Source organism: Tachysurus fulvidraco, chromosome 17, assembly GCF_022655615.1.
Source record: "Tachysurus fulvidraco isolate hzauxx_2018 chromosome 17, HZAU_PFXX_2.0, whole genome shotgun sequence".
Lineage (NCBI taxonomy): Eukaryota > Metazoa > Chordata > Actinopteri > Siluriformes > Bagridae > Tachysurus > Tachysurus fulvidraco.
This window is the reverse complement of record NC_062534.1, coordinates 23,994,970-24,009,969: the sequence shown is the minus strand read 5'-3', so window position 1 is coordinate 24,009,969 and position 15,000 is coordinate 23,994,970. Positions and strand designations below refer to the sequence as shown.

The 15,000-nt window shown below is 42.4% G+C and overlaps 1 protein-coding gene across 2 annotated transcripts in view; it reads right to left on the bottom strand.

Moving 5' to 3' along the window:
• Positions 1 to 6,046: 6,046 nt before the first annotated feature.
• Positions 6,047 to 15,000, bottom strand: part of cav1 (caveolin 1) — a 10,665-nt gene continuing 1,711 nt past the window's right edge. For both annotated transcript variants that reach the window (XM_027160261.2, XM_027160262.2), the window contains exon 3: positions 6,047 to 8,358. In XM_027160261.2, coding sequence (XP_027016062.1) covers positions 8,017 to 8,358 — 342 coding nt within the window. In that variant the 3' untranslated portion in view covers positions 6,047 to 8,016. The remainder of the gene's footprint in view (positions 8,359 to 15,000) is intronic.

The following is a 15,000-nucleotide window of genomic DNA, read 5'->3' as shown; positions in this document are numbered from 1 at the left end:
GTTTTATTTATGACCCCGGGGTCAATACAGTGCGGGGTAACCGCTGAGCAGGCCGTGCTGCCCCTGTGTACTCGTAATTGATGGTTAAATTATTACAGGTTCATTCAGAGGACACGCACCTATCTACCTACCTCCTCTGTCCATCAGCTCTTCACTTCAGCGCTCGATAACATCATTAAAGACCTGTATGTCAGCATCTTAGCTTAAACTCCATCAGAAACCTGAGAACATGAAGCAAAGCCACATATACTACACTGGACCAGCTCATGGTTCCTCTCAAGGTTCCTTCCTCTTCCATCTAATGGAGTTTTTCCTCACAACAGTCACCTCAGGATTTCCCAACAGTGAGCAACCACAAGGATATTTAATGTGTGTGTAATGTCATATTTATACCCCAGGGGAAGCAGGAAAGGGTTAATCACAACACATTGTGCTTCCTGGTGACTGTGAGAATGTTTGACGCTGTTTGTTTTCCTGCTGAGGGTCATGATGGTGGCAGCAGACTGAGAAACTCCAGTTTGATTAATCTTGGTGGATCGGCTCTTCTCAAATAAAAGCAGCAGTGGATCTATTACAATCATCTCAGCTTGTTCAGGTGCTTACCTTACCATGAGGGGACAATTCCAGTAACCCTGTAAAGGAACCTCATTTCTGCGACTCTCTCATTCATTACTCGCAGTTTGATTGACAGATCGACAGGTATAGCTTTCATGCCTTGGTCTTCTCTAGCGCTTATGAAAGGGGAACCTAGCAAGGAACCTGGAATCTGTCTCAGGGGAAAAGGCAGGGGACAGAATGGACAGATTGGCAATCCGCTTCAGGGTTCCTACATTATGGATAGAAAGACCTATCAGGCTTCAACACGTGTCTTTGGACTCGCGGGTCAAACTGGTGTACACAGAGGAAACCCTCAAAGCATGTGGAGAAGATGCAAACTCGACACACACCCAATCAAAACCCCCATCTCCAGCGGTGCAATTTGTAGGGTGCCAATATTTATGTTTGGTCTGAAAGTTTGGTCTGAAAGTGAAACATAGTCACAGTAGCTGGGAAATCAGAATAGGAGCAATCACACACACACACACACACACACACACACACACACACACACACGGAATCAGAGCTTCGTTACACAAAAGCTCGACAGAACAAGTGCAGATCAAAGGAATTTCCTTTTAATCAGAATTTCCTGCCAGCTGTGAAAAGACAGAGATGTGTTTGTGTAGGAATGTTATTCATCCGTTGCCACGGTAATATGATTCACTTTAGTAGAAACAAACACCTGGAGCTTGTAGATAGTGAATTCGAGCACACCTTTTTGGGCTACGTGTCAAAATCAACACCAGTCGCCAGCCTCCATCATGCGATACGCACCAAGGCTGAGGCTCTCACAATCCAGGCCTTCACTTCACACACACACACACACACACACACACACACACACACACACACACACACACACACCTTAACACTAATCACACACACACGTAGAGTCACATAGGATCTCGTGCGCGACATGGTCTTCTGTTATGCCGGAGAAAGTTTCTCGGTGTCAGTGTGGCTTCTGTCCCGTTTCGCACCGACGGCCGACTTTCCATCTCAGATGACTGCAGTGCAACTTCTGTTGCCGTGACGCCCCGAGGGAGGAGGAAACACCAGCCATAAATCAGCATTTGGCTGACAGACTGGAGAGATGAGGTCATGTCAAATGAAAACAAAGTGGTGGTCCTGTACTGCTCTATGTTTTTTTATCCATATTCCAGCAGACTACCGTGTTCCATTACACGTGTCCTGAGTCTTACCGATGATGCATCTGTAACAAAATCGGAGCTGACTACTGTACGATCATTTATCCACCATTGTGGTGGCTTTCGGGTGGATGACATACTGTAAAAGAAAGCTGAGAGACATTTTAAGCGTTCATGTTAAAGATGAATAAAAACATCTTTTACTTGAACCTTAAACCAGGAACTTTACCTGAAAAATATAATGAATGTAAGTGGAGGTGCTATACCGCTGACAGCCAGCAGAGAGCAGTAGAGGTGCAAAGTGACATGCTGGAGAAATCAGCTTAACAGTATGTGTGTGAAAATGAGCCTCACTGAAAAGTCCAAAGTCTTGTTTGATATCTTTATCATATTTATTAGGTTAATATTGAAGATTCCTTTGTTTGTGAACGCCATATTGGTGTCTTCTTTTATCGGGTTTTCCCATTTTTTACTCTACGAAGCAGGAAGATCGCAGCTTGAGCCTTAGTCTAATGACACACACACTCAGTCTTCCTACATCCTTATTTCCCCCTCTGTGATCAGGTCCACAGTTAACCAAGCATTGCTGGTGTAGAAGACGGTAGTGAGAGCGGCTCTGCTGCATACAACATGAGGCAGAGATGGAGGTAGCAGAGATGAGGATGATGAGGTTCTCTTTAGGAGTGACGAGGATGGACAGGATTAGGAACGAGCGCATCAGAGGGACGGCTCAGGTCGGCCGGTTTGAGGACGAGGACAGAGAGACTAGAGTGAGATGGTTTGGACATGTACAGAGGAGGGAGATGGTTATATTGGTGGAAGGATGTTGGAGATGGAGCTGCCAGGTAAGAGGTCAAGAGGAAGGACATTCATTCATTCATTCATTCATTCATTCATTCATACATTTTCTACCGCTTATCCGAACTTCTCAGGTCACGGGGAGCCTGATCTCAGGTGTCATCGGGCATCGAGGCAGGATACACCCTTAAATACTTAATACTTAAAGGCAGGGTTTCTGATTTTTGAGAAATGCTTCAGAAAACCGAGTCGGGCCGAATAATAAACAAAAATCAAAACACACGTGTAGCCAATTAGCAGAAAGGGGCGGGGCTTGTCGATATGTGGCGGAGAGAGTGTTATCGACTCGGGAAACTCCGACCTGTGAATATGTGGCCGACTTTACTTAAGACGCCGAGGCGCTTTTTTCCTTCTCGATAGGTGAGTAACGTTGGTTTTGCTTTGTTACACAGAACTAATATATGCCTTTGTCCTTTACATCATTATGCTTGTGTGGCATTTTTGCTTGTTTGTTTATCTACAATCGTATTGTTCTTCCCTTCAGCTATGATAAAGACACGTTTCTTTCCGTTAGTCGCCTGGGTTACGTATGTATGTGTGGGCGGAGCTATCGATACAGGGGTGGGACCCATTTGGGTTAGGGGCGTGTTTGTTTTGGTGCTTTTATATGTCAACATTGGCTTTCAAACAACAGAGACCCCACCTTTAATGATCAGTAGAGTCTTTTTGCTGATACTGTACTTATCTTAAAATATTTCTTGCTTAGTGAATCTATCTATCTATCTATCTATCTATCTATCTATCTATCTATCTATCTATCTATCTATCTATCTATATCTGTGTCTATCTATCTATCTATCTATCTATCTATCTATCTATCTATCTATCTATCTATCTATCTATATCTGTGTCTATCTATCTATCTATCTATCTATCTATCTATCTATCTATCTATCTATCTATATCTGTGTCTATCTATCTATCTATCTATCTATCTATCTATCTATCTATCTATCTATCTATCTATCTATCTGTCTATCTGTCTGTCTGTCTGTCTGTTCACTTTAAGTATGGATCATAGCTTAACTAGCATAGAAAGTAATTGCAAAACAATGTAAGTTCTCGGGTTTCTGTGACTGATTGATTCTGAGCCCTTTCAGTTCCAGCGTCTGAACCCTCCGCGTTCAGCAGTGAGCTTTATTAGCATCTCTCTTAGCACGCAAGTCTTGCACCGGCTTATTACATCTGACCTTTAAATTTTATAACCCTGGCACAGCAGTATGACTCAAAAACTCCACTCCAGTCGCCATCTTAAATAGTATTAATGACCTTGGCCTTGACTTTGCTGAGGTGGACGGTGAAAGCTCCCTTTTTTGGAATCTAGGGAATGAATAAACAGTGTGGCTAATGAGCGAGGACTGGATTTGAAGTGAGCCTGGGTTTAGCTGTTTATTGCACTCAAACTCTGTGCTCTTTAAACACAGCCTAGCTGATGTTTAGATAAACCTGGAATGACTCGATGGTCCGTGTCATTTTCCTCTGTGAACTGCTCTGAGATCAGATAGCGAGCTTTGACTTACGTCTCCTTGTGTACGGCTAGAAGGCATTAACGCACCTCAGGTACGAAGTGTATGTTTACAAACTGGATGCTTCTGACAATATCTTTTAATATGTCCTAATCGGGAAGTCGCGGCCTAATGGTTAGAGAGTCTGACTCCTAACCCTAAGGTCGTGGGTTCGAGTCTCGTGCCGGCAATACCACGACTGAAGTGCCCTTGAGCAAGGCACCGACCCCCCCTAACTGCTCCCTGGGCACGCAGCATAAATGGCTGCCCACTGCTCCGGGTGTGTGTGTGTTCACGGTGTGTGTGTGTGTGTTCACGGTGTGTGTGTGTGTTCACGGTGTGTGTGTGTGTTAACTGCTGTGTGTGTGTGTTAACTGCTGTGTGTGTGTTCACTGCTGTGTGTGTGTGTTTGTGTGTTCACTGCTGTGTGTGTTCACGGTGTGTGTGTTCACTGCTGTGTGTGTGTGTTCATGGTGTGTGTGTGTGTGTGTTCACGGTGTGTGTGTGTTCACTGCTGTGTGTGTGTGTTCATGGTGTGTGTGTGTGTTCATGGTGTGTGTGTGTTCATGGTGTGTGTGTGTGTGTGTTCACTGCTGTGTGTGTGTGTGTGTGTGTGTGTGTGTGTTCACTGCTGTGTGTGTGTGCACTTTGGATGGGTTAAATGCACAGAACGAATGCTGAGTCTGGGTCACCGCACTTAGCCGTACGTCACGTCACTATTAATTTCATGCTATATTGCCAGTTTATTCCAAGTGTGTATACAGTCTGTGTGTAGGATTGTTATTAAATAACTTGGTACTAAAAATCCCTCTGAACGTTTTGCATATTCATCATTAGAATTAACGTGGTGATCAACAGCATCCAGGATTTACTGTAGAATGAAGTTCACTCGTGTCCTACGTCACACACAGTGCCATTAGACCACCTGCTGCTAGGATTTACCGTGTGTTCGAGTCCTCCTTCATATTTACGAGTCGGGAAGTCGTAATTACGACGTCAGGTGCGTCAGAGCGAGATGACCAATCTCTTAATTACCTACAAAAATACAATAAATTTTTTTTTTACTCTACCTAGAAAACACAGAATGCACATCAGGTGAGTTGCTTTATGTTTATAATCAAGTCATGATGAAACTTTATCACTAAATATTATCTCTCTCTCTCTCTCTCTCTCTCTCTCTTTCTCTCTCACTCATTTTCTACCGCTTATCCGAACTTCTCGGGTCACGGGGAGCCTGTGCCTATCTCAGGCGTCATCGGGCATCGAGGCAGGATACACCCTGGACGGAGTGCCAACACATCACAGGGCACACACACACTTTCATTCACTCACACACACACACACACACTCACACACTCACTACGGACAATTTTCCAGAGATGCCAATCAACCTACCATGCATGTCTTTGGACCGGGGGAGGAAACCGGAGTACCCGGAGGAAACCCCCGAGGCACGGGGAGAACATGCAAACTCCACACACACACAAGGTGGAGACGGGAATCGAACCCCCGACCCTGGAGGTGTGAGGCGAACGTGCTAACCACTAAGCCACCGTGTCCAGAGACACATATAACTTAAAAATAAATAAATAAATAAATAAATAAACAAATAAATAAATAACAGTATAAAAATTCACTGTGGCATCTATGGAAAATTGTCCGTAGTGTGTGAGTGTGTGTGTGAATGAGAGTGTGTGTGTGCCCTGTGATGGGTTGGCACTCCGTCCAGGGTGTATCCTGCCTCGATGCCCGATAACGCCTGAGATAGACACAGGCTCCCCGTGACCCGAGAAGTTCGGATAAGCGGTAGAAGATGAATGAATGAATGAACAAATTGACTGAACACCTCGATGATCTGCGTATAAACATATTTAACACGTTTCACGTCAGATTTGTTTCCTGTAACCGTTTTAAATGACAGACAACAAAATATAACACGGTTTCATTTTTTTTTAATGTACACGGCGTGAAGTTTACAGTAAAAAGCAGGAAAGGTATGTAAAAAAAAAAATAAAATACAGCTCTCCCATCGCAAGACGCCCTTTTCATCGGACATTTTCCCATCCTCAGAGACAGCAGGTAGACAGTACGGCGTCTGAGTCGAAAAGAAAAAGGAAAAGAAACGGAGCTCGATGGCTGTAGAAAAGACAAGAAAAAGCGCCCCGGTTTCCAAAGAGTCCAAGGGGCTTTAAGCTTCTTCCAGCTTGAGTCTTTTGCCAGTGTGTGAAATAAAAAAATAATAAAATAAAAAAAAGAGAAGAATTCGATATCTTAATTTTTTTTTTTTTTGTCCAGGCACTTATTATTAATATTATTTCTCTTTGCACAAACAAATACAGACATACAACTTGTGTCGTGACGCAATGCACCTCAGCTGATCGATAAAGAGTTATGAACAATATGTGAAAAAAAAATAAGAAGAAGAATAAAAAATAAAATAAAATAAAAGTACTTCATGTTCATATAGTGGATGTTTGCTAAAGCGGTGCCTTCAAGCTAAAAGCTCAGGCTTCGCTGACTCTAAAAAGCCTCTAAGGTTTTAGTTAGTTTAGTTTAGCTCGTCGGTCTGTAACGTCGCTCAAATGAGAAGAAAAAAAAACAAAGCTGGTTAGTTTGGTGTTGCAAAAGCAGGTACAGTCTCTCTCTCTCTCTCTCTCTCTCTCTCTCTCTCTCTCGCTTTCTCGTGTTAGCTTTACGCTGAAAGTCAAATGGCCTCGAGTTTGGCCCGCGGTACAGCAACGGCAGCATGCAGTGTCATGGGCAGTCTCGAAAAATCAGCAGGAACACGCCCACTTTATCATTTTATTAATCATTAAAAAAAAGTATACGGAGCCCTGAAGGGGCAAAAAAACAAACAAACACACAAACACTTGACTAGTGTTTTAAAATTCACGCACAGACATTTTGCGCGCAAAAAAAAGTAAAGAAGTAAAGAAACGCACGAGGTCTCGAATTATCCTGTACACTGCTTGATTTTTTTAAGCTTTTTAAATTGCTGCTTTAATTATATAATCATTTATATATGCGAATTTCTCGTTTATTGATTGTTAGAATAAAAAAAATCATTTGCAGATTAGTTCGATCGTTCCCGATCGGCCGATCGTCTCTCTATGGAACATAAATGTTTAAATATTTACCGTCTTGTTTTATGTCGATTTACACAGAAGGGGGAGTCGATGAGCAGGTCAACGCCTGCGCTTTGGTGGTTTTATTTTTAATAAGCTTTGTCCACATTAAAAGTTTTAGGACGTCTCTCACAAAAGGACGTTTCCTGATCCGGGCTTCGTTTTAGTGACGATCCACAGAGACAAATGTCTGTTTTATAAACTTTAGTAAACTTCCACAAGTAATTATAAAGAATGAAAAGGATTCAGGTTAAGTTTTAGTTCAAACTAACAAAAATAAAATAAAATAAAACGGGGAGGAAAAAGACGATGGATGGTTTATATGTGGACTGAAGCATAAGTGAAGCGGGACAAAAACAAAAGGTTAAGATTCACAGCCTTGTCCCAGGAAGCGGAATAAAATGCAAGGCTGACCTGCTGCTCGTGTCGTGATTAACGCTAACAAATGAAATAAAATCCTTAACATTTCATATTTCCGTAGAGAAACCCAGACTAACCCTGACCCTGACCCTGACCCTAACCCTGACCCTGACCCTGACCCTAACCCTGACCCTGACCCTAACCCTAACCCTAGGGAGACTGAAATCACTAACCTGAGACTGGAAAGTCTCTCTATTCTTTTCACGTCAACCTCTTCAACATGAAGGGCTATTTTTTTCACTCCCTCTTTCCTTTTTAATCTTTTATTCCCCTCCACTCTCTCCACTCCACACCACCTAACCCCCACCCAGCCCGCACCCCCACCCCAGGCTTTATTTCTTCCTTCACTTCCTTGCGCTCCTACACCACCTTCGTGGTGGTGAGGCGGACATTGCCGAAGCACTTCCCCATGGCTTCGAACAGCGGGTCGCAGAAGGTGTGCACGCAGATGGAGTAGACCTGGCTGATGCAGTGGATCTCGATCATGTAGCTCTTCACGCACGGCACCACCGCCCAGATGTGCAGGAAGGACAGGATGGCGAAGAAGATGCCCCAGATGAGCGCCAGCGGGATGCCCACCAGTGCCGTCAGCAGTCGGTAGAACCAGTACTTACTGACCGTGAACGTGGTGAAGCTGGCTTTCCACACGCCGTCGAAGCTGTAGGTGCCCGCAGGCTCGGCGATCACGTCCTCGAAGTCCACCTGCACGCACACCAGGAGACACCATGAGGAAAACATTCAGTGTTCCTATAGCAACACATCTAAAAATGGTTCATTTCATCTTCTACAAAACAGAACGATTTTTTTATACATGAATGAATGAAAAGTTTACAATTTAAAGACAAATCAACACAAAATCATGTAAACAGTTTTTCAAACAGTTTTTTCAATTCAGATTTTCAGATTTTCCGGCGATTCGAGCTGAGAGGCTTCGTGTGACATCACGATACGCATACAACCAAACCCCTCTTCTATTCGCGTGTGTGGAACACGTACGGCTCTCACGTGTGTCTTCGATTGGAGGAGTTTAAAGAAGAATCCGGTGCTCGGGGTTTCACCGGTTTGAGTAGATTTCCATGACAACGATAAAGAAAAAGCACAAAAACTCTGAGTTTTGAACACAATTAAAATACCTGAATATATGAAGTTTATCAAGACCTGAATATATGAAGCATCTGCAAAAAATGTGCAGAATAGTGAACCGGGAGTTGCTATAGTGTTGGGATGCGGTTGCTATGATATTCCATGTGGTTGCTAGTTTGTCGCACGTTGGTTGTTATGCGGTTGCTAATTCATTGCTAGGGTGTTAGTAGGTGGTTGCTATGGTATTCCATGTGGTTGCTAGTTTGTCGCTCGTTGGTTGTTATGCGGTTGCTAATTCATTGCCAGGGTGTTACTAGGTGGTTGCTATGGTATTCCAAAGTGGTGCTAGGTGGTTGCTATGGTGTTACCGTGATTGCTAGTTTGTCGCTCGTTGGTTGTTATGCGGTTGCTAATTCATTGCTAGGGTGTTACTAGGTGGTTGCTATGGTATTCCAAAGTGGTTCTAAGTGGTTGCTATGGTGTTACCAGGTGATTGCTAGTTTGTCGCTCATTGGTTGTTATGCGGTTGCTAATTCAGTGCTAGGGTGTTACAAGGTGGTTGCTATGGTATTCCAAAGTGGTGCTAAGTGGTTGCTATGGTGTTACCAGGTGATTGCTAGTTTGTCGCTCGTTGGTTGTTATGCGGTTGCTAATTCATTGCCAGGGTGTTACTAGGTGGTTGCTATGGTATTCCAAAGTGGTGCTAGGTGGTTGCTATGGTGTTATCAGGTGATTGCTATGTCATTTCATGCGACAGGTGATTGGTCTACGGTCCCAGGTGGTTTCCAGGTCGTAAGTAAGCGGTCTTGGAATCTTAGCTGGTTGCTATGATGTTAAACGGTTGTTATTATGTTTCAAGGGTGTAAGTGGGTCTGAAAAAAAAAAGCTTTTTTAGAACACTGTTACCTGGCAACTGTGTTTATAATCTTCCCCAAAAGTATGAGTATCAAAATATTTGGAGATAATATAATAAAGTATAATTTATATAAAGTATAAAGTTTCATTTAAAAAAAAGTCTGTGTAAAGTACAACACGGTGTGTGTGCAGGGAACAACAACAAAAAAAGATACGCTGTTATCAGTACCACCGCATGGTACGGGGTATTTCCAGAACGCCGCCCACGCCTACTCCACATTCCTCAGAGACGTTCCACGGTGCAGCGATCTCTCCGCTTATTAACATCGTGTAAGCTTTCCGTCACGCCGCACTTCATAAATCACTCCCGACCTTCGAGCGTAAGAGTTTAGAGCTGAATCAAACAACTGGGACGTGTAGATCTGTTCACCTGCTTCCACAACAGGGCTGCTGAGTTCTGGATTCTGATTGGTCAGAAGGTGTTGGGCTTGTAATAACACATACGGTGTTGTTTCTATAGTAACAAGCTTACTCACTGGGACTTGTGTAAACGGATGTGGGGAATAATCTTAAGCCTAATAACACAATGAGTACAGTGTGTGTGTGTGTGTGTGTGTGTGTGTGTGTGTGTGTGTGTGTGTGTGTGTGTGTGTGTGTGTGTGTGTGTGTGTGTGTGTGTTTAACCGACATCTGGGAAGTGGATCTTTTTCCATCCCTGTTCAGAGTAAAAATAAACTTCTGTAAAACTCCCACAATGAAAGATTTTAAGATGTAAAATGTGCTGAAACTTCTACAGCTGGACTCCGGTGTGTACAGCAGACGATCTCAACATCTGCCTTCAAACATCTGCAATCCACAGGTATCAAGGGAACTGAGACAAACCAGCAGGAAAGACGCTCTATACGCTGCTCTCTCCTGTGTTGTCCTGACAAACTTCTTTTCCTCCATGAACGGAACAAGAAAAATGGGATTAAACATTTTTGGATCGAACACTTACTTCGATTTTCTATTAAAAACAGAAACTGTATGAAAACTTTGACTTTCTTCAAACTTCAAACCTGCTGACTGGAAGAAAAAAAAAGTACAATTTCTAAAAAATTTGGATCATTTATTTTATTTTATTTATTTTGCACATAAATAAACATTTTGTGCCGTTTATTTATTTTTTCAGATTTTGCTTTTTTCTTTTTATTCAAATAATTTTTTTTAAACATTTTGGAGAAAAAAACGAGCAACAATTTCAGAAGTGTGCAGGATTTAATGTATTTATAATTAAAACATTTTAATTAATAATAGTTTTTGACATCCAGGGGGACACGGTGGCTTAGTGGTTAGCACGTTCGCCTCACACCTCCAGGGTCGGGGGTTCGATTCCCGCCTCCGCCTTGTGTGTGTGGAGTTTGCATGTTCTCCCCGTGCCTCGGGGGTTTCCTCCGGGTACTCCGGTTTCCTCCCCCGGTCCAAAGACATGCATGGTAGGTTGATTGGCATCTCTGGGAAATTGTCCGTAGTGTGTGAGTGTGTGAGTGAGTGAGAGTGTGTGTGTGCCCTGTGATGGGTTGGCACTCCGTCCAGGGTGTATCCTGCCTCGATGCCCGATGACGCCTGAGATAGGCACAGGCTCCCCGTGACCCGAGAAGTTCGGATAAGCGGTAGGAAATTTATTAATAATATAATATAATATAATATAAAACCCATGATATCATCTCCTGACTCCCAATTAATCTCCTTCTGAAAAATCCAGATCCGGAATCCAGTATTAAACAGCGCTTTTGGTGTAAATATAGAAAAGAGTAAATATTAAAAGGCTAAATAATTTAAACAAATAATTGTTAATTGACTTAATTAAATAATTAAGTAATTAATTAATTAATAAGTGTTTTTTTATTGTATTTCAGATTTCTTTAGATATATTCTGCTATGCTGTTACTTGAGTTCAGTCGATGAGGACCGACGTTGAGTCTCACTTATGTTAGGAAATTGTAATTCTTCTGAATTTCTGCACATCGTTCTTGCGTCATTGCATCATGACACGTTGCTGCTCCGAAACCCGACCAGCGAACAGAAGTCTTGTCACGGCTGGATTTCACGTCACTCAGCTGGATTTCCTGAAGGTCTTTTGATGCGTGGAGGTCGTGATGAAGTGTGTTAGGGCGGATGATAAGTGGGGGAGTAAGAGCCCCGAGCCTCCCTCTCTCTCTCTCTCTCTCTCTCTCTCTCTCTCTCTCTCTCTCTCTCTCTCTCTCTCTCTGCTCTGGTCTAGATGGAGTCTCTGGAGGAATCCGGCTGCAGTGTGCTATTAAAAGAATGTTTTTGTTTTTTTATGAGCGGAAAAATCTGCTCAGTTCCAAGGGAAAGCTGCTTGTGCTTTTTTTTTTTTTTTGCAGAGGAACTCTGATGTGGATCTTCGATGCGGCTCAAGAGCCACGGGGCCGAGTGCCAGCTGCTTGCCTGGAGGAACACCCTGTGTGTGTGTGTGTGTGTGTGTGTGTGTGTGTGTGTGTGTGTGTGTGTGTGTGTGTGTGTGTGTGTGTGTGTGTAAATGTAGATGGGAATTCCCTGCCTTCATCCCATACGCAAGACCACAAGATAATACGCCCACTTCAGTGTCTCCGATCGTAAAGCCAGAGAGAGATGGAAAAGTTTGAAAATAAATAAATAAATAAATAAATAAATGACCGTCTAGAGCACGTCTTGTGGATCCAATTTGTGGACAAATCATAAGCACTTTTGTATTCTGGATGTCTTCAGGGAAGGAGAGTGACTCACGCTCATGCGTCGCTCATTTAATAAGCCGCTTCTTATCCTTTTTTTTCATTCGGAGAAGAAAGAAATCTACTCTATGCTCAGTATGACACTTAACACCACATGCTCTCTCTTTCTCTCTCTCTCTCTCTCTCTCTCTCTCTCTCTCTCTCTCTCTGTCTAGCTCGACTCCACACCCTGGAAAACTTGTGCTAAGAATCTTAGGAGTGAAAAACATTTCTCAAAAACAGGAAGCATGAAATATTTCCTCTGTTCCAGCTGAGACCCGAAGCCATCGATTGCTCGGCTGCGTTTGCGACGCCTCGCCTGAGTACGTGGGATTCGCCGCACGACCGGGTCGCTGTTTCTGTAAAGGGACATTCTGACACCGCCTCGTGATTCGCAGCTCCGTGCCATGATCCGTTTTCATCTCTGATCGTTCGAGTGACGGTGTGACGGCGCTGAAGTCGAGTTTTAGTCGGAGAGAATCCGGCGCCGTGTCGTCATGGCGATATCAAAAACACCTAACAGAGAGCGTTCGGCTGTTTAACGTTACGTCGTCTGTTTCTTTTTCTGAATGCAAACCTGTTTTTATGCCAGAAACAAACTTCTCACCGATGCTACAGTTTTTCTCTCTTGACTTTTACATAACAGTCTTTTTTCCCCCTCTAGTGTTTTTGGAGAGTTGACTTGGAATGGAAAAATAGAGGAGAAAGAAGAGAAGCAGAGAGAAATTAAGTCTCTAGAGAAAGAGAAGAGAGTAGAGAGATAGATCTGAGAGAGAGAGATGAAAAGGATCTAGATAGATATATAATCTATATATATATTATCTAGGTATATAGATATATAGTATATCTCTAGCGATAAGATAAGTAATCGATAGATAGCCAAAGAGTATATCTATCTTAGTTATATAGAGAGAATATAAATATCTCTATAAGATCTATCTTCTCTTATAGTATAGGTATCTCTCTGTCTCTCTCTGTCTCTCCCTCTCTCTCTCTCTCTCTCTCTCTCTCTCTCTCTCTCTCTCTCTCTCTGTGTCTCTCTCTGTCTCTCTCTCTCTCTGTCACTGTCTCTCTCTCTCTCTCTCTCTCTCTCTCTCTCTCTCTCTCTCTTTCTCTCTCTCTCTCTCTCCCTCTTTTGCTATCTCTTTCTCACCAGCCAAGAATTATTCACCACTGGATTCTCCCTATATGGTGTTTCTAAAAAGGATCATGCAACATGGCCATGTCTCAATCCATCACGATCTGCTTTCTGCACCGCACGGACGGAACCAAATCTAAAAACATGTACAATATGTAAAAGTATCTAAAGGAAAACAAGTACAAGATTTTTTTTAATTAAAAAAGGAATAAAGAAGGAAAAAAGGGGGGGGGGTGACGATCGGAGGAATGAACATCCTTTGAAGTATGACGCATTTTGAGGAGCTGCCTGATGCGGGTGACGGAACAGATTAAAAAAATCTTTAGTTATGAACTGGAGTGATGAAGCTGAGGCTGAGGAAGAGTCAGAGCCACAAGTCACGACGTTTATCCAGAGATTTACGTTGTGAACAGGGCTAGAATGGTACGATTAAAATTCTTACACACAATTTCCAGTTTGGGCCACGCCCACTTTGGAGCCCTAAACATACAAAGTGTTAAACATACTAGATGTAAAACGACGAGAAATCCCTCACGATGTCCGGCGATGTCGTGGTGCAACAATCAAGATTAATACAAAATCATTCTATAGGCGATTATTCATTAAAGTTTGCAGGTTTAATAATAATAATGAGAAGAATTTGCTCACTATTTATACCACAGACAGCAAAAAGCCATTAATTACAAATGGCAATACTCAGAATGGAAGCTGTGTATGACGGAAGTCCCGCCCCTCTGGGGAAAAAACAGCCAATCGATTTTATTTTATTTTATTTTATTTTATTAATTTGCACACTTAGGGAGCACTTTGCTTTAGGAGACGCAGAGTTTACGGCGTGACTAAAATGTCATCTCGTCTCTCAGCTCTCTTCACCTTCATTAAACACGATTTTTCGTAAAAAAGTGGGACGCCGTGATATCCGGCGAGCGGACGAATTTGACCTGTAACGCGAGTCTTTTTCGAAAATCTCTTGCATTAAACAATTGCATATAGGATTACATTTAACAACAATGACAACACCAACAACAAACGACAATTAAAGGACCGAAAACCACTACATTGTGTCATTTAGATCATTATCTTCTGCATGCTGCCCGGAGTTTCCAGACACTGCCTCCTGGTGGTCATGCTAGGTCATGCCTAGCTACTCATGGCTAGTCATTTAAATAAAAATAAAAAAATAAAAAGTCTGTTTTGGATTTAAGCACCGATACAGATGTGCAATTAATATGGTTACGGTAATACAGATCATTGCAGTAAAGGAAATGTTTACAGTTTTTGATTTATGGCTTTTAACTTTGTAAAAAGAATATTAGAACATACGAGCGGATATTTTTATAAAATAAGCCGTTATCGTTAAAAGAACCTCAGCAGACTGTCCTGCTGAAAATACACTAATACTACTACTACTACTACTACTACTACTACTACTACTACTAAGAATAATAATAATAATAATAATAATAATAATAATAATAATAATAATAATAACAATAATAATAATAATAATAATAA